An 18,205-nucleotide genomic window follows, 5' to 3' on the forward strand; every position below is an offset into this window, starting at 1 on the left:
TGTGCAAGGGCCATCGCAAGGGCCAAGGGGTGGTAAAGCGCGCGAAGATGCAAGGTGGATTGCAAGATGGCCGTAGTCAGCTTTTTGTACTTTGTTTTTTAGTTATTTCCTCGAAGACCCGACACATTACCGTTACACTTGAGCTTAAAAGGTCCTGTTTAAAATTTACAAAAAGGTAACGGAGGAAGTAGGTTACATACTTTTTTCTGTTTAAGCGCTCTTATTATATGGAAGAACCATGGAGTTTAACACGTGAAGGGTCAATCCCAAACCAAAACATGTTGTCAATATGCGTTTGAAGCGTCGAAATGGTAAGCTTGTTTATATGCTCAAGTTTTAATCTTAATCTACGACTTTCGCAAAATATTGAAGGTATATCTTATGCCATCCATATTATTTTTCCCATAATCGCTGAAGAGAAGGGAGAAATATTTCGAAAGTCGCTTCGCAGCGAACGGGGTTCAGATAGTGATGACATCGAAGAAATAAGCAGCGACGCTGAAAATCACAGAAAGACGAAAGAAAGGAAAACAGACGAAGACGCTGTACGTGAATCCAGTGAAAGAGGAAGAAAAGAATCTCGTAAAAAGGTAAACCTGTTACAACAGTTTTCATTTTTTTTTTACACTGATATAATTCAGTAGAGCCAAGAGGATTTAATGGGAATCCCCTTTATCAAAAGGTTTGAAACGAGCCGTTTACGGCTTACAGCTTCACGTCGAGGGCTAAGGACATTATTTTTCGGAAAAAAAGTGCAATTATAAGTTCCCCCCCCCCCGCAAAATCGGGACGTCATAATTAATATTATTAATTGCCTGAAAGTTGTCTTTCCATGTCTATCTTTTGTTAGGCATCTGCCGAATATTTGACCTTGTTGTGCTTAACTTAAAAGGTTACAGAAATTATACGTAAAAACACTGACATCTTTAGACTATCGGACTTAAAAATTCTTACCTAATTTCAGTTTGACACTTAATTGAAAGTTTCAGCCAATTACTAAATCTTCGTATAAATAAAAACTACAATCTTAGGCATAATAAATAAAATGAAATAGCAAACCCCCTTCCTCACGAAATCGAGGGAACATCGGCTAGATTTGGGCGGGGGAGGGAGGTGTTTCTGATAACGTTGGCTTTTGTTTTTTCATTAGCAAATGACAAGTTCACATCATAGGAAAGGACTGGCTTCCAGAGATTGTACAAGCAAAAACAGACATACTGAGAGAAGATCGAAACGTAAAAGTCCTGATAAAGAGGTACACTTTTAAAAAAATTCCATGAGTTGTATGGTAGTAGGTAGTAGGTACTGTTAATCTTTTTAAAGTAATTTCGTCAACGGTGATCTATGATACTCTTTTAAATGCTAGTTTTCGTGCAGACGTCTTTAAATAATGCTTGGCTGCCATTTTTAATCTGGAAAAACTTTGATTTCAGCCCAACCTCTATACCTTTGGCAACACCTAAATCACGTTTGTATAAGCCCAGTGGTATTTTTCCTTCCTAATATGTCTGTTAGACCGTTACAGTGTAGTAACCTGGGTAAATGGAAAAACATGGCATAATTTATTGCAAATTAACTCAAAACAAAATGTTAGTAACTGATCAGTAGATAATTAAATGGATTAAGGGCAGAGTTATGACATCAGCCTTTAATAAATCAATAACTATAACTACTAAAAGACAAAAATGGCTTTGAGTTTAACATTCACAAGTAAATGCATTAATTTCATTTATTTCAGGACCGTAACAGCAGAAAACAGCATCATAATAATTCAAAGGATTTTATCATTTCAAAGAACAGAATAACTGTAAGAAAATTACCTCATTTTGTCAGAAACGTAAACTCTACTGTAAACAAACAATCAAACAAAACAATTTGTGGCTTTTGCTTTTAACTTGCCTTTTTTATTCACAGAGAAGTTTAGGTATCTACAACAAAGCAAAGAGATCTGACACTGTAATGAGAGGTAAGAACACAGGCAAACAAGTAAAAACAATAAGTTCAAACCTCTCTGCAATGGCCACAACTTTGGGGAGGGACAGAAGTAAATAAGCATTGTAGACATGTTAATGTATATATCTGTTGGGACAAAAAAGTGTTTTCTGTAGAGAGATGGTCTTTATGCTTGACTTTCATATTTTGAAGAATGCCTTCTCTGAAGAAGGGATTTTTTTAATGCTAATTACAGTGGAAAATACTATTTGTCACGTCTCTACAATGGCCTCTTTTTCTGTCCAAACAGATACAAACACCCCCTTTTTGACATCTCTACAATTGTTACTTACTTCTGTCCAAGAAGGTGGCCACCGTGGCAAGTCTCAATAGTTTTTAAGAAGAGACAAAAGGGTAACGATGCCCCTACTTCCACTCCTGCCAAAAAATGCCTTTTAAATGAATTCATTCATTGTTACCTTTAGTCTTTTTGTTTTATGGCAGAGAATCTCAAGAAGAAGTTCTGTAAAAAGGTTCGTTACTTAAATGTCTACACCAGTTAGTTGCACATGGCAGTAACCAACTCAAAAGCCTAAGCTCCTTTGGTCAAATGCACATTTTTGTAGTAACCTCTTGAAATGGTGCAAAAAATAAAAAATCTGAAATCTGTTAGTTCTTAGGAAAAAATCCTATAATTGTAATTAACTCTTATGGATATTACAAGCATCGTAAATGCCATTTAGAGTGATTTTAATTAACCTGTGAAATAGATAGTAGAATACTATGCACCATTATGCACTAATTCTATTGTCTTCTTTTATTTATTTGCAGCTCTTTTGCACTAGTTGTTATTAACTGTTTCACGGGTCAACTGAAATCACTCTAAAGCAAAAGAAGAGCATTGTTATACTTGCAGAAGTGTTAGATAAGGAATATGTGGAATTTCAATTTTTTTTTTTTTCATTCAGAAATTTGAGGACATCAAAACTCAAACTGCAAGAGATATGGCCAGGGTTCTGGACTGTTCCTCATTCAAATTAGAGTCACCATCTTGGAGTGCTGGTTTGCTTGATGGGCAAGGTAAATGGAGAAATCCAAAATGTTAAGGGCCAGTTATTTAAACAGAGTGTAGCCAGTGTTTAACAAAATCCTGCTCTTAGACTAAAAATGCATTTGTCCTCTTAAAATGACCCACTAAGGAAGATATCTGAAGGTCCAAAGATTTCCTAAAACAATAAATAACTGATCCTATTGTTTTGACTGATTAGAAACCTTTATTTCGGGTGTAGTGTGCAAAGTGCACTTAAAACATAGGATCTATTTTAGTATAACGTTGATAGATATTACATTGATATTTCCTCTCACTTGTTTCCAATGAGTGCATGGAAATTAGTTCTTCTCTTAAACAGTGTTAAGGAAACCAGTAAGATTTTGCTCCTGGATTTCTTGTTGCACAAAACATGTTTTTTTCTTGGGTTTTACATTGATACTTCCCTCCACCCCAAAATATTATTAATAATAATAATAAAATAAAATATACATTTTAATGGAATCTATTCAGAATTCAAATTTAAGGTTGCAGGACTGTCTGTGATATATAACTGCTGATTGACTGATCAATTTTTTTTTCATGTATTAACTACTAGATTCTCCAGACAATTCCAATTTTCCAGGTTCAGACCAACTGTAAGTTGAACCAGTGATTACTTTCAGCAAAGACATGCAATATAATTTTTATCAGGCGCTCTTAGGGTTTATTAAACTAAATAATAGTAAACTCTCCTTTGTTCTTTTTTAGAACACAGAGTCCTTCAGGAAGCAATAGGACTCACAGGTAACAAAAGTTAAATCTTGCAATACAGTAAAAACCCGCGTATAAGAACCTAACATTTAAGAACCTGTTAGGCTAAAATTTCATTTTTAAGCACCCTTCACATACGAACCATTTTAGGCTAAAATCCTAAAACAGGTTCTTATTTTCAAAAAAGAAAAAAATATATAGAATTAAGCAAGATTTATTGACAATTATAGTGAAGGTTACAGTACCATAGGTTTGATTGTAACAGAATCAGATTAAAATAGTATAGTATTTTGCTTAACGAAGCCTCCAAGAATACTGTTTTTGGACATTAAACACCAGATCATTTAAAAATTCAGCTTTATTTCTTGAACAAAAGTTAAGAACCTAATTAAGAACCTAGTTAGCCTAATTTTACACTTAATACCATTTATATAAGAACCTGTTTAGGCTAACTTGGAAAAACCTAGGTTCTTATACGCGGGTTTTTACTGTATTATTCCTGAATACCTCACACTGAACTACCAACTCTGTTAACAAGATTTCTATACAATACTACCAATGCACTAAATGCAGCTTTAAACAGCCTCTGTAGCCTTAAGGTGCAGTGGATAACTTAAAAAGTATTTGCTACATGTAAGTTACATCATATTTCTCTAATCAGTATCCTCTAACAGTGTAGCGTAAAACCACTGAATAATTCCAGCACGTTAACTGTGCTGAGTTATTTTGTCATCATGTGTTTCATATGTAATCTCTTATCTTTTACTGCTTTCTTCGTCATCAAGAATCATTAATTTTATTTGAAAAATATTCATTTTATACAGTTCCTGCAGTTCAACTGGAAAATACAGCAATCCTGAAAAATGTAGAATCACTCCTCTTCGGAGAATTACTCCACATAGAATTACACCTCATAATGAAACAGCGCTGGCTTTCAAGGTATGTGTATGTGCAGGATTGTCATGGTTACTGTCCACACTACCTTGAGTCTCCCTCCTTTTAACCTGGCATCTTCCCCACACAAAACTACCAGTAAGTTTAATTAATTGCTTGTATATTTCATAGAGTTTGTAAATTAATAGGTTGGATATAAATTTAATGTAAATATGTAAGGAGCATTTGATCGTATTAATTTGCACCAAGTACAAAGAGCAATAAATTATTAATATGTTTTTTTTTTTTTTGGCAGCATGTTCTTTTAACAGCAAAGAGTGGTACTGCTAACACTTGATATATGACATTTTAGTTGTTTTGTTATTAGACACCATTACAAGAAATATCACAAACCTTAACAGGAATGCTTAACCCTTCAGAGACATTTCATGGAAGAAGTGAGTTTATTATTCACCATTATTTACATTTCAACCACTGATTAGCAAGGGACATTTAAAGTATGTGGGATAATTAAATCTGTTCCTTATAATCAATGCATAAGAAAGTTCAAGTTGAATTACCCATGTAAAATAGTAAAAAAAATTGTAAAACGTTAATTCTTACAAATACAATAGAGATGTAAATAATGTATTATACTATAATTCAATATTTAGTACAGTTTTATGCCAGCCACTGCTAATACCCTTCCCATTTACCTAGACTACCTTGCAGAACTACAAGGACAGCTGAGAAAAATGTACAAACAAAGGTAAATAAATACTCTTCATCATGCAGTGCTCTGCAAAATTACGGGTTGTTGCTCAGTTTGTTGGGATTTTCTCCAGTGCTCTATTTCCTGTTCACATAACATGTAACATAGTTTTTTAAATATTCAGATGCTGGCATGTTTTTGTTTGCCGGTACATTTTCATGGAATTGTGTGTATTAAAATTTATTTTCTTGTTCATTCTAAGTTCTGTCAGCAGTCAGGCACAAAGGATAAGCAACAGGATCTGCATTGCCTCAGAAGTTCAAAAACGATGCTTGAAAAGGAAATCTGAGGGTAAGTGTAACAACGTTATATCCAATAATCACTGGAGAAAGTACCTGTTAAAGTTCCATAATCTTTATGACCCTTCTCTTCAATATTTTTCTCTTGAAGGAGAATATGTATGTACAAGCCTTGAAAGAACAGCTCCTCAAACAGTGAAACAACAACCTAACCCCTGTTTGGTGGGGAGTGGGGAACAAATAAACACACCTGCCTTCCAACACAGGACAAGTGATGATATCAAAAAGCACAACAGACAAATACAAACTGTTACTTCTAGATGTACCTGTACAGAAACGAAAACAGGCAGAGGAGCATCTCAATCAAATATACATTTCCAGTTCCAGGTAAAATTTATGACACTTACAAGCACAATTTTGCTTCCTTTTTATGCTTCACTATTTCTGAGTATGCAGGAATGTTTTCTGAACTTGAATGTTAATACAACTTAAGTCAAGGCTTCTGCTTAAAATGAAACTTCAAATAAACTTCAAATATGAAAATGCAAATCAACTTCGAAGGGACCTATAACTTCATAACATTAAATTTTCTACTTTTGCAGGATAAATATGTGAGTGGAGTAAGCAATAGAGAGAGAAAGATTCTTGACGATGAAAAGGAAAATGATCTTTTATATGCTAGGGATGTTCAAAGATGTTTATTTGAGCAACCAGATGCTCCTTCCCAAACAGAAAGACACACCCTGGTGTCAACTCAACACAACTCCTCATTTGACATTTTAGACTTTCTTGATGGGGTTGACCATGAATCAGACATATCAGGAGAAACTCAAGCACACAGAGATTATATGACTCCTGACCCAAAGCTTGTTTCACCACCAAAGAAACCAGCACTAGATTCTCCAACACCGGAGAAGAAATTCTACCCTCATAAGCTGTTCTAGATATACGTTTGGTAACTGAAATAGCCAACTTTTTTGCATGAAAACAAACAGAGAAATGACAGTTTTCCAGGCTGGCATATGTGGGGGGAACAAATTGCTTAGTGTCTGGCTGCTACAGCAAACATGACTGGCTACACTAAGTTCAGAAAAAGTAAAAGACAACCATAAAAGAATTTGTTCAACTGGATGACCAGCTACTCTCCCTGAAAGGCAAGCTTCTTAAAATCATGAAAAAAGCACTAGACATTTAAGAAACTGTAGTAAGTACATAACATTGGGTCATACTGTCTAAGGTAGTTTTGATATTTTAGTTACATTAATTCCAGATTTTAATGGACGATTAAAAAAACTCTGTAAGTAGTTATACTAGAACTGAATTTTATCACCCCACAGTCAATGTCTGTGCTGCATTTTAAAATGTGTCATTGGTTTTTAAAAGTTTTCATTTCCTTTTCAATGATATTACTTGGGCCCAAAATTTTTAGCCGCTGTGAATGGTGTAATCCAATCTTTTTTTAAAATCCAGTTATCCCTTGTTACAATCAATATTGGCAACAAAAATAATTACTTAATAGTGTCGATCTTAATCAAAAATTTTGTCACCGATTGTAGCTAGGGATAACTGGAAATTAAAAAAATATTGGTCGAATTACACCATTCACTAAAAAATTACTTCTTATGAGAGGTCGACTTGGATGAAGTCTAATTTTCACTTTCCTGCTGAAGAAATAAAGTCAGGAAAGGTTTTTTATCATTAATGAATAGTGTACTTTCGAAAGGGTGTTTTAGAAGACTAATAATAAAATTTGTCATCAGATTTGGGGTACTTTCACTGATTGAAAACATTACCGTTGTGATTATAATTATCACTTAGCTGTCACATGCTCTAGCCACCTTGGCTGTAAGACACACTTGTTTCACACCTGTTCCGACAACTAAAAGATATAATACTTGAAGAACCTTATGTTTAATTCTGGATTCCTAGGCCACATAATTCACTCTTAAGAAATAAATCCAAAGGAGAGGAAACAAACTAGTCCATAACTAAAAGTATGGACCTCAATATGGTTTAGCAAGAGGCAGTTAAAAAGGATACATCCCAATGTATTAATATTATTAAAGGTATAGTATATGATGCTAATGTAGGAAGGAACATCATGCTGAATTACTTTCCAAACATTTTATTCTTTTCTTTTAAAATAACATAACTATTCCTACCAAAACATGTTTATTTTTCCAAACCAACCTCCAAATATTATAATGGTACCACTAACATATTTATTGATGAGTTTTGTAACCCTTAGGGTAAACTTCCGCAGTGAAAATATACTTGAATAAATCAAAAATATAATATTGTTGAAATCTAGAGTCAAATATCATCTTGTCAAGCACTAGCCTTTTTAAAAAATACAGTATCCATTCTTTCTTAATTCAACAGTGTCTTGTTGACCGTGGATATTTAATCTTGAGCTCCTTTTTGAATGTTCTAAAAATGTCTCTGTTTCGTGCATTTTCTTCATCTTTTGCTGAGTGGAAACTTTCCTTTACCTTAAATCCATGATGAATCAGAAAAGCATTGTTGAGGACCATAAAATTAAAGCCTGCAATATGAGTCTCACAAACCTGACTGATCCTATTAAAACCATACTGCAAAGAAAATAATAATATAATTTTACTACTAATTAATCCATTTGCCCCTGAGCTGCCTGTAACTACCCGTGTCAGCCGCTAATGTGACATCATCAGTTTTAATGGTCAAGGACAACTTTATCCGCTAACTTGCAGAGTGAAGAGATCTTTCAAACCATACTAGAATGGGCACAATTCAGTAAAGGACATCAGAGAAAAGGGCAAAAAAACCATGTAACATTGACTTGAAAATTTCCATGAAATTCTTGTTCCACTACCTACTTGCCTTTCCTTTCAACTATTGAATCCTAAGATCCTGAAAGCTTTCCTCAAAACTTTTCCCACCAAAATAAGCCTACTAAATGCCCAGCAAAAGAAAAAAAATGAGGCAAGAAAAGCAAAAAATGAGGGGAGGAGAAAATGTGAAAAAGTAGAAGTCAAGACTGCTGTGTCACTTTTAAACCCAAAATCTCAAAATTTTCACTTAATTTGGCTTTATTTCAAGAACATGATGAAGGAAAATACAGACCGAGACCAAAGGTGACAAGTAATGCTTCTTCCATCATGCTTTTGTTTCAAAATAAATTGGTGTTTCTGCCAAGTATTATGCTGATGGACAAACCTCTACTGAGTGGCACCATTAAGCAGCCACTCATCGGTACCCCGAGGGTGGTTACTTAATAGAGGTTCAACAGTGTGAATTTTAAAGTTATTATGTGAAAATGAGCATATAGTGACAGCAGTAAATTAATAACTGAACAACAACAGCGAGCGAGATGTAAGTCAGGAAAAGTGACAAATTGTAAAATATTGAAAAAACAAACATTCACACGCAGAAAATTTGAGGACAACATTTTTCCTTAGACTCTTTGGACAGGACTATGTGCACATTGCATGCTTCCATCTAAGACAGTAACAGGGTATTGGTTCATTTGCCCCTATAAATTTCAATGAAAAATGCCTTTCGAAGCTATGTAGTCAAGCTTTTTTCTGGTCAATATAGAACCAAAACTGTTCTTCCAATGGCACTAGGCTGCATTTCAGTGGGAAAAGTTTCCTGAGAATTGTGAAATTATTTAAAAGAAGTAGAGCTGCGTAGTGGTTCAAGATTTTCAGTGGACTTTGATCAACAGTGGATAGTTTTCTGCATTTTTCTTTGGCCTGTTTGACTGAATTATGCTCACCAGCATATGGTTCAAAATTCTCTTACCCCTGTACAATACTGTCTATGGCGGTTCAATCTGATGATGTCAGAAGTGGCACAAGGGGTGAGAATCTGTAAGGACAGTTACAGGCAGTTTGGATAATATCAACGAGTTAGAGCGATTTTCATATGACCTTGAAATGAAAATGCACGAACAAAACAGAAAGAACAGATGAACGGAAATAGAGCCATTTTAATGGTTTATTGAACGGATACAAAGGCTCATGGCTTTTGGTTGGTTAAGCGAAAGCTCGCATGAAAAAACCTCATGCCCAAGAACTTTCTAGAAATAAAGCGATACTCCGCTTTTACTTCATACTGCAACACGATTGGCCAATCGAACAATGCCTTCTCCATATAAGGGTTTTCTTTGGCGGGAAAAAGAAGAGTCCATGGTTTGATCTTTTCATTTGTTGGCTGATAAAACAAATAACAAACACTTACCGAAACCATTTTTCAAGGTCATAAGAAATTCGCTCTAAAGGGTATATGGGAGCGAAGAAGTTTAGTCAAGCATGTTTTTCTCTTCTTCCCCCATTTATGCACAGTACATTGAATAAAGCTGATTGCCACACTCATTCTTGTTGATAAAATTTACATATTAATAGCCCTAAGTTGTGATGATTGAGAATATGTTCAACTTGTTATATAGCTGTACAAAGCATGTACCTGTTTAAATCTCTCATCGTACACAGGAACATAATTAGGAGCGATGTAAAATGGTTCCCAAGGGTCCTTCCAGGTAACAGTATAAGCAATCTGCAAGTTGTTGTTTGAAGAGTGATAACTGAAATTAAATAAAATGATTTTAACATATTATTAATAAATAGATATTGAACAAATCTGTGAGAGATAAAGTACTTTCAAGACAAAATTCACTATAAAATGACAGAAGTAAAGCGAGCACTCTGATTGGTCAATTGGCCATTTACTATTTGCCCATGGCTGAATGGTGACGAAAGCTAGCGTGCACTCAAAGCTGTACTCACCACTTCCAACACGACTATAATTTATTTTTTTATCTCATGGTTTGCACAGAAAGATTTTTCTCTTAACACTAAAAGAAAGTTTACAAAGACGATAGATGATAATGTAAAATTAAGACGGAGAACTAGATATTGAGCAAAACAATTTTTTTTGAAAGAAAAGAATTTGCAAAGAATGATGTGCACATGCCATACCATGAGCAGATGACAGCACTCAGGTTATTCTCCTGCTATCTGTGAGCAAATAAAAGTTGTTCTCTTTTGATTATATTATAGAATAAATTGGTAAATGGCTCAGTGTGTACTATTAGTACCACTGAGTTGTAGTTGCACTTGGGAGGATTGCTAAGCACTCAAGAAGCTAGAGCCTACACTTCTTTTGTGCTTAGCAACCTCCCACACATAACTACAAATATAGGCCACTTGCACTAAGAGATCACGTGACCAATGCTTCCTTTAAACAATGAGTTGGAATCTTGCTGATGCCAAAAATTGTTAGAGCACATAAAAATTATCTTACACCCTAAATTTGAGAGGAAACGCATTTAAGGGAGATGTCTTATGGGACTTTGATTTTTCCACAAAGTAGTATCATTTGTATTGGCCGCCATGTTGGAGGGCATGTTCTTGCCCTCCAACATAATGGCCAAAACTACTTTTTGCTTATATCTTTTTCAACGTTTGATAGTTACCCTCAGATGTGCTGTAAACGTTAGCACATCATCTTTTCCACATTTTCCTTGAAGTTTAAGTGCAAAATTTGTGTTCAGAGAGAGGTAATTCTTAGTTTTAAAAATCACATTTTGGTCACGTGACTATTTACGAACTTATTCATTTTAAGAAAATGGTGCGGGTTTGAAAAACCAAATCACCATTATTTTGTTTAAGATATGACCCACTTATCGTTTTTCGAAGGCAAAATCATATGGCTTTCATTTTCATAAAAACGATGTCACATGACCTCTTAGTGCAAATGGCCTATTTAATAGTGCAAGCTGAGCCGTTTACCATTCATGAATTAATATTCACTCAAAATATTGCTCTGTTTCTGATTGGCTTAAATACCCCAGCTTAATTCTTCATGACCAGCTAGTGTTAACCAAATTTTGAAAACATTCAGATATCCAGTAAAATGAAATCAATATTGCAGCATATTGACAGAAAAAGGGACAACAACTGAAAAGCCCTGGGTGTGAGATTACTGTTAGCGCAGCTGCTCTGGTAGAGCTGAGGAAAATGACAGAAAATTTCATGCATAGAGTCAAGTAAATGCAGCTATAAAAATACCTTTTCCAAGCACCAAAGTCTAAATTCTGCTGGCACTTCCAACATGCCTGATAGTAAAATGGTTGCACACTGCCAGAATCCCAGAGATCAAGCAATTCTTGTTTGGTCAACAAAGGAGAAACCTTCTGCTTGCTTTCGAAGGTTGGCACAACAAACACTCTTTTATCTGAAACAAAGAACAAAATTGCTCCTCACACGTCATAAGGGGAGGGAGTTGAGAGAGAGTAACTAATATAAATAAACCATCTGTGAACAAAGCCATATTAAATTTCTTTATACTTCATACTCTACAGTTAGTTGCTAGCTCGCAAACCTTACGGTTATCTAGCCGCTAGGCATTTCCTTCTATGTAATAATATTTAGTTTAAATTGTAATTGAATATTCTACGTGTTAAGTTACTAATTATTCAATAAGTTTGACAAACCCTGTAATGGAAATGTGAATAAAGTGTTGTTGTGTTGTTGTTCGTGGATTACTTTTTTTTACTTAAAACATATTTTCATTTTTTGACAGACTTAAAATATACTGGTAGATTATTGCAGTTTCATTATTAGCTTTCATTTCTATGGTAATTAATCCACGAATAGCCAAATGCACCCTTTGATTCTTACTTTTGTCAGTCAATTAAAAATCTAGTCAGGTCAAAATTCTCAGGAAAATTAATATCAAGGATGAGTTTAACATTTAACATTTTTTTGAAACAAACATGAAAGTAATGTGAAGATAACAAAGAACATCATTCCTGGCAACCATGACATTCATTATACACTGCAATGTCAGGGTGCAAAGAAAACCATTTTTACAGCTTGCCATTCGAGCAAGCTGAAGCTAGCATTTACTAGCCCAGACGTCATTTCAACTAGCCCTGGACACTTTTTGACAAGCAGAATTGATTTCATAGTTCTTCTGTTATTCAAATTCCTCAAAAAACATCACTTGCCCATCGGGCAAGTTAAAACAACAGAATTCACTAGCCTGATAGCGAAATCAACTAGCCCTGGGCCATTGGACACTACCTTCTTTGCATGCTGCATGTTCATGATATTTTTTATAATGATAAAATAAAAAATAATAGCAATAACAATAATAATGATTAATCAAACCACATCATCACAAACTTCATTACATTAAACACTCAGGAATACAAAAAAGAGCTTACTCTAATCACTGGTCCTAACACCTAACTATTAGTAAAGGTAGTATTCATTCAGAAAACAATAAAATTTTACCATTTCTTTTCCCAAAGAGGTTGAGCTGTCTTGCTAATCCAAGGAAGCTTTGATACAGATTACCATTACACATCATGTCTACATCAACAACAAAAACATAGTGTTCACGGGGTACAACGGATCGTCCAACATTTCTTAACAGGTTATTTGGGTATGGTACCTACAGTAAAAAGGAGTTTATGTTCATTAAATGTTCATTTACTTAAAATTAAAGTAGAGAAATTTTTGACTAACAGATGATGAATCACCTTAGATGCTTGCCACTCACACCTATAGCTCACATTTAAAGAAACTTTTAGGAAGTGGGTTCTTGGTCATATTTTTTGCTCTGGAGGATAATTTTTTGCATGCAAATTGGCTAAACAAAACAAAATGGTTAAAACTGTATTTTATTTTATTTACCCTTTGGCAGTGTACATACATTGTACCTGTATAGCTTATTAACCTTTTAACCCCTAAGATCAAAATTTGAATTCTCATTTGTTGCCCCTATTCATTTCATACAGAAGTAGTGGGGAGAAGTTAATATCAAGCAAATTAATCCTTTGTGATCATGCCCCAAATTCTCATGACCACTCTGTTTGACAAAGCATTGATATTACAAGGAGAAATTTGATGCTGATCACTCTTAAAGCTTAAAGAGTTAAAGGAGTACCCCCTGGGGAGCAGGGATATATAAGGCAGTAGCCAGTACCCAGTGGGCCACACTAGCTGTTTGCCCTACTTTTCACTAATATAATGACAGTGATCAGGAACAAATGGGATCCTGCAGTGATGGCATACATTGTGCCATGATACACAGTTTATTTACAGCAACAGGTACTGTCTATTAGTTTAAAGTTTAAAATCTTAACATACTTTGACATTTGCATAATTCCAGCTGTTTTTTCCTGCTAAGTCATGGTTGTTGATTTTAGCAATAAACTCATCACAACTTCCAAGATGATCCAGTGCCTGTTGTATAATGGGTCCAAGTGAATTTTCTACCGGGGGATGCGACAGGGGATACACTAAATGAACTGTTGCATGGTCCCTGAATCTGTCAACACACTTGTAGAGGCCAAACAGAGAGGTATAGGTTGTCTTTACATCATAACCAGGTACAAAAACAGCTGAAAAGCGAGTGCAAAATTAAGTCAAACCTAATCAATGTTAAGAAAAGATGTACAGTCAGACATCCAGTAAGCAACTACCCAAAAAGCAAATCCTTGGTTTAAATTTTATTTTGTTTTGTTTATAAATCATCATCATATATTGCCATACCCAAAACAAAAGAAAATAAAATTTAAACCGAGGATAAAATTGAACCACAACAGTAACTTATGAGAATTGAACATTAGGGGGTCTCTTCTGAGAAGAGGTCCAGACTTAAATCACTACTTTCTGGAAGCAAATTTATTGTATATTATATGCAGTTTCTTAGGGCACTTTCCATTTGTCAGAACTGAGTGGCCAGACCATTCCCGTCATATTGAGAATGGGTGATTCCAGAAAATATCCATACCCTACCACGGGTGGCATGAGTATTTTAACCCCCCCCCCTTGCCCTCTGAAATTCCAAAATGCTTATCCCCCCCTTGCCCTCCGAATTCCAAAATCGCTAACCCCCCCTCTCCTCCGGAATTTTCCACTATTGTTTCAGACCCTTTGGAATTCCTGTTTGTCTGCCTAAATCTTCAAATGAATGAGAAACTTGCACTTTTTCCCTCTGCAAAAGAATTCTGTTCACAGTTTTTAGTCAGACGATCAAGCAACTCAAGTTTGTTAATGTTAGTACACCGTAGCTATTCCTTCTAAGCATTATCTTTAAGCTGCTTACCACCTAATAGAACTTTTTGTTTTCCATTCAATACCGTCATATTTTCAGGAGTAGATCGTATTGATACCAGTGGACGCTGACAAGAGTAAAGTTTACGATCGATATTCCGTCACCCGCCATATAGAAAATTTCCCTCATTGATTAACTGCTGACCACTAGTTATGCAGCATACGTTTTACAAGCAAAACACAATGAGCACGAACGGACTGAATGGGTACAACATGTACAACATATTTTTAAACCCATAGTTCTACAATAACCCTTAGGGTCGAAAACAATGTTTCACATGTATACGCTTATGTTGCATTTGAAACATAATTTTGTAAATTCAAGACAGAAATGAATCTTTCACTTTCTCAAAGACAACAAGACATACTCATGAGTACTTATTCATGACCGGTAAACAGTTGTTTGTATTTTGCCTTTATATTTATAAATACAATTTTGTCTTGTGGCGTGTTAGCAATAGCAAAAAGCTCTCCGTGCCTGAGGACATTGGATTGCCAAGAAGGCTACCTTAGTTTTTAACCAAGAGGAAATATCGCAGATTATCCACTGCAATTGCCAACTGTCAAGTTTAATAATCCCTTACGCCTTGTTGATGACAGCACATTCACATTTATTATTGAAAAACTGGAGAACTTAACCTATATTTGCGTGTGCGTGAACCAAATCAAAACCAGAAAGCCGAGTTTAGAGATTTGTTGGAATGTGAACCATACACCATAACAGCAAACATTTGAACTGGAAACAGTTTCAGTATACAGTAGAGTGAGTATTGTAATCGATCCAGTCAGTCTTTGTTGATGTTTTTGGCCTCATGTGGATTTGCGGCCCTTTATTCATAATTTTGATTTTACAGAACTGACAATTTTTTTCCTGATGAAAAATGTATGGAAATCATAGAAACGCAGGAAAATCAGGACCGAACTGCATTTTTCCCCTAAATACCGGTTTTAGATTTGATCAGCAAATGTTTTTAGGTCTATGCAAATATTTTTGTCACGCTACACATAACATGCATGTACAAATAATTTAATCATGTAAAATGTATGATGGAAATAAAAAAAAATGAATGAAAAGTAACTATTATAATTTTTTGAGGTAAACCTCTCCCCGACTCTTCCAGTTCTATTGGCAAATATACGTCCGTTTAAGGATATCAGCTCCTGGAATAATTAGTTATTTCGAGGAAAAATAACTATTTAGAACTGAATGATCAAAACACTTGCGCATAAACAGTTTTGAATTAAACAGCGCATCAAAAGGCACGCTGTTGGATTTTACTACCTACATGTTGGCGTGAAAATCGGCGTGAAATACAAAATCTGTCAGGCGTTCTATTTGGAAACGAGAGACTGGTGCGAGTTTTCAGCACGCAACAACACATCGTTGATCGACAATCGGCGAGAAACACCGACTTGGTTATATTTTTATTAATCAGTTGACTAATTCATCAACTTTAAGGCCTCTTCGATGTGGAGCTTGCTGCACAACCCATCTGCATGAACGCATACTTCTTCCGTGGTCGGTTTGTGCTTCATTTACAAACTGGGAATGTTAACAGGTCAGCGATTTCAAGCGGAGCTTTTGCCGTCTTTCCTCTGGCCGGCCAGTTCTGACTTTTGGAAAGCGCCAGGGCTTAGTTACTTTATGATATATGTCCAGTTTTTCCATGTTGTCATTAAAAGTTTTCCATATACACTGAGTAGCATAGTACATACAGCAAACTTAGAAATTAGACCATACATCAATGGGTTGCTTCAAAGAGGTTGAAAACAATAAAATTGTCATCCCTAAAAAATTTGTCATGGTTGCTTACAGGAGGTGGCCTGTATACAGTCATACATCACCATCCTTACCCAAAGATAATGGTCCCTTCCAGTGCGTAGTGAGGTCCAGAAGATAATGAAGGTGATTTGAAGTGCAGTGAGTTACTAACGTCACATCATGTTTATCTTCTTCTAGATGGATATTTGCTTGTAGAAAGTCTGCCTCTATTTTGTACTGACCAGATGAATCTGTGGGGAGGTTTTTGAATTCTACCTTCCTTAGAAGCAGTTCCTGCAACTAAATCAAGCAGAATAAGCAACATGGGAAGAAGCCTTCTATCAGAGTTCAAACTCCCCAATCCCCAACCCAAAAAAACATTTAAATGACCCATAAAAGGTGAATTGTAGTTGATCAAATATCCCCACCCCGCAGAAATGAAAAATCTGTAATATACTTAAAATTATAAAATGTAGCTTTCCAATGTTCTTGAAGCCAAGTCCAGGGCTGTTAACCCCCCACGTCTTCAAATATTGACAATATGATGGGGAAGGGATGATAGATGACATCATAATGCATGGCAGATTACATCATTTGTGGGAAAAAAACGCGCGAAAAAGATGTTGTTGGAATTGTACCATTTGACCTAACTGGTTTACTTCCTACTGATCACATTATTGCTTATATTACAATGGCATACTGGAGTTTGTGAGGAAACGTTTGATGTTAACAGTAAAATAGCTCAAACAACGCAAAATATTTGAAATTTCATTTTCAGAAAGTCGAATCTACAAGAAATGACAAACTTCATATTTGGCGATTATCCGGGAGATTTCAGACTCTAGTCTGGAGACCGGGAGAAACGGCTCAAACTCTGGAGTCTCCCGGAGAGTTGACAGCCCTGCAAGTCTGCAGACAGAGCAAAGCTTGTGTTAACCAATGCTTTTCTGCTGATCCACCTAAGGCCACAATCTTTTGTTTAAAAATTATCCAAACTCACCATGATTCAGCTTCTGCAATGATTTTTCAAGCCTAGTGCCTACTGGCACCAAGACATTCCTGAAAATCAAAGCTAGGTTCAAATTCCCTACCCCCCAGATATTATCAAATCCCCTGCAGGGAAGGCAAAGGTGTCAAATGCCCGGGGGAATATGTTTTGATTTCTCTCAAACGCTTTGGCAACGACCTTTTACGATGATTATTTTTAGACTGCGTTTTCTTACCTTCAATTTTATAAACCTCTTCTCCTCGTTAAATCTATCTTTGAATTGAAGCTTACTGTACAAGATGAAGTTGACTGAAACCAACACCACAACTAGCAAAGCCAAAAACACAATCACTGAAAATTTGTTTAGCCGCATTCACAACTACACCCCACAAAGGGGATATGGAGTCATGGCCTAAAATATTGCCGCTATAAATAGTAAAATCAAGTGTAACAGTGCAGATTATAAGCAATTTATAAAACGACCAACAAACAAAGTTGCCTCCATCTTGAAGCGAAAGCATTGCGGGCTCAATATTGGTCACGTGCCTTCGAGCGCCAGAGATGTTCAAAAATATCTCCGAATGAAAATAAGCTTGTAATTCTTTGTTGATATTAAATATTTTGTGTTGAACCAGGGGAATTGAAAATTAATTTGTCTTCACTGCGGAAATACCCTAGAGAATATTTGGCTTGGATTTTTTGGGAGAGTGCTAAATAGTGGACCCTAGCCC

At 35.6% G+C, this 18,205-nt stretch overlaps 2 protein-coding genes across 2 annotated transcripts; one reads left to right on the top strand and one right to left on the bottom strand.

Annotated features, from left to right (window-relative positions):
- The first annotated feature begins 4 nt into the window (after positions 1-4).
- LOC140926287 (uncharacterized) lies at positions 5-7,388 on the top strand. Its single transcript, XM_073376047.1, has 14 exons — positions 5-311; positions 418-590; positions 1,151-1,255; positions 1,739-1,807; positions 1,915-1,966; positions 2,437-2,465; positions 2,901-3,012; positions 3,579-3,618; positions 3,731-3,766; positions 4,558-4,672; positions 4,995-5,064; positions 5,327-5,375; positions 5,581-5,669; positions 6,179-7,388. Exons 1-14 carry the CDS (start codon positions 290-292, stop codon positions 6,559-6,561), a joined length of 1,344 nt encoding a protein of 447 aa, XP_073232148.1. The 5' UTR covers positions 5-289; the 3' UTR covers positions 6,562-7,388.
- Positions 7,389-7,524: 136 nt separating this feature from the next.
- Positions 7,525-17,968, bottom strand: LOC140928776 (beta-1,4-glucuronyltransferase 1-like). The gene is made up of 7 exons (XM_073378557.1): positions 17,710-17,968; positions 16,579-16,786; positions 13,756-14,009; positions 12,898-13,057; positions 11,668-11,833; positions 10,064-10,181; positions 7,525-8,208 (listed from the first exon to the last, which is right to left on the bottom strand). The coding sequence occupies exons 1-7, from the start codon at positions 17,845-17,847 to the stop codon at positions 7,993-7,995; spliced, it is 1,260 nt and encodes a 419-aa protein (XP_073234658.1). The 5' UTR covers positions 17,848-17,968; the 3' UTR covers positions 7,525-7,992.
- Positions 17,969-18,205: the final 237 nt, after the last annotated feature.

This window comes from Porites lutea, chromosome 2 (genome assembly GCF_958299795.1).
Source record: "Porites lutea chromosome 2, jaPorLute2.1, whole genome shotgun sequence".
Classification (NCBI taxonomy): Eukaryota; Metazoa; Cnidaria; class Anthozoa; order Scleractinia; family Poritidae; genus Porites; species Porites lutea.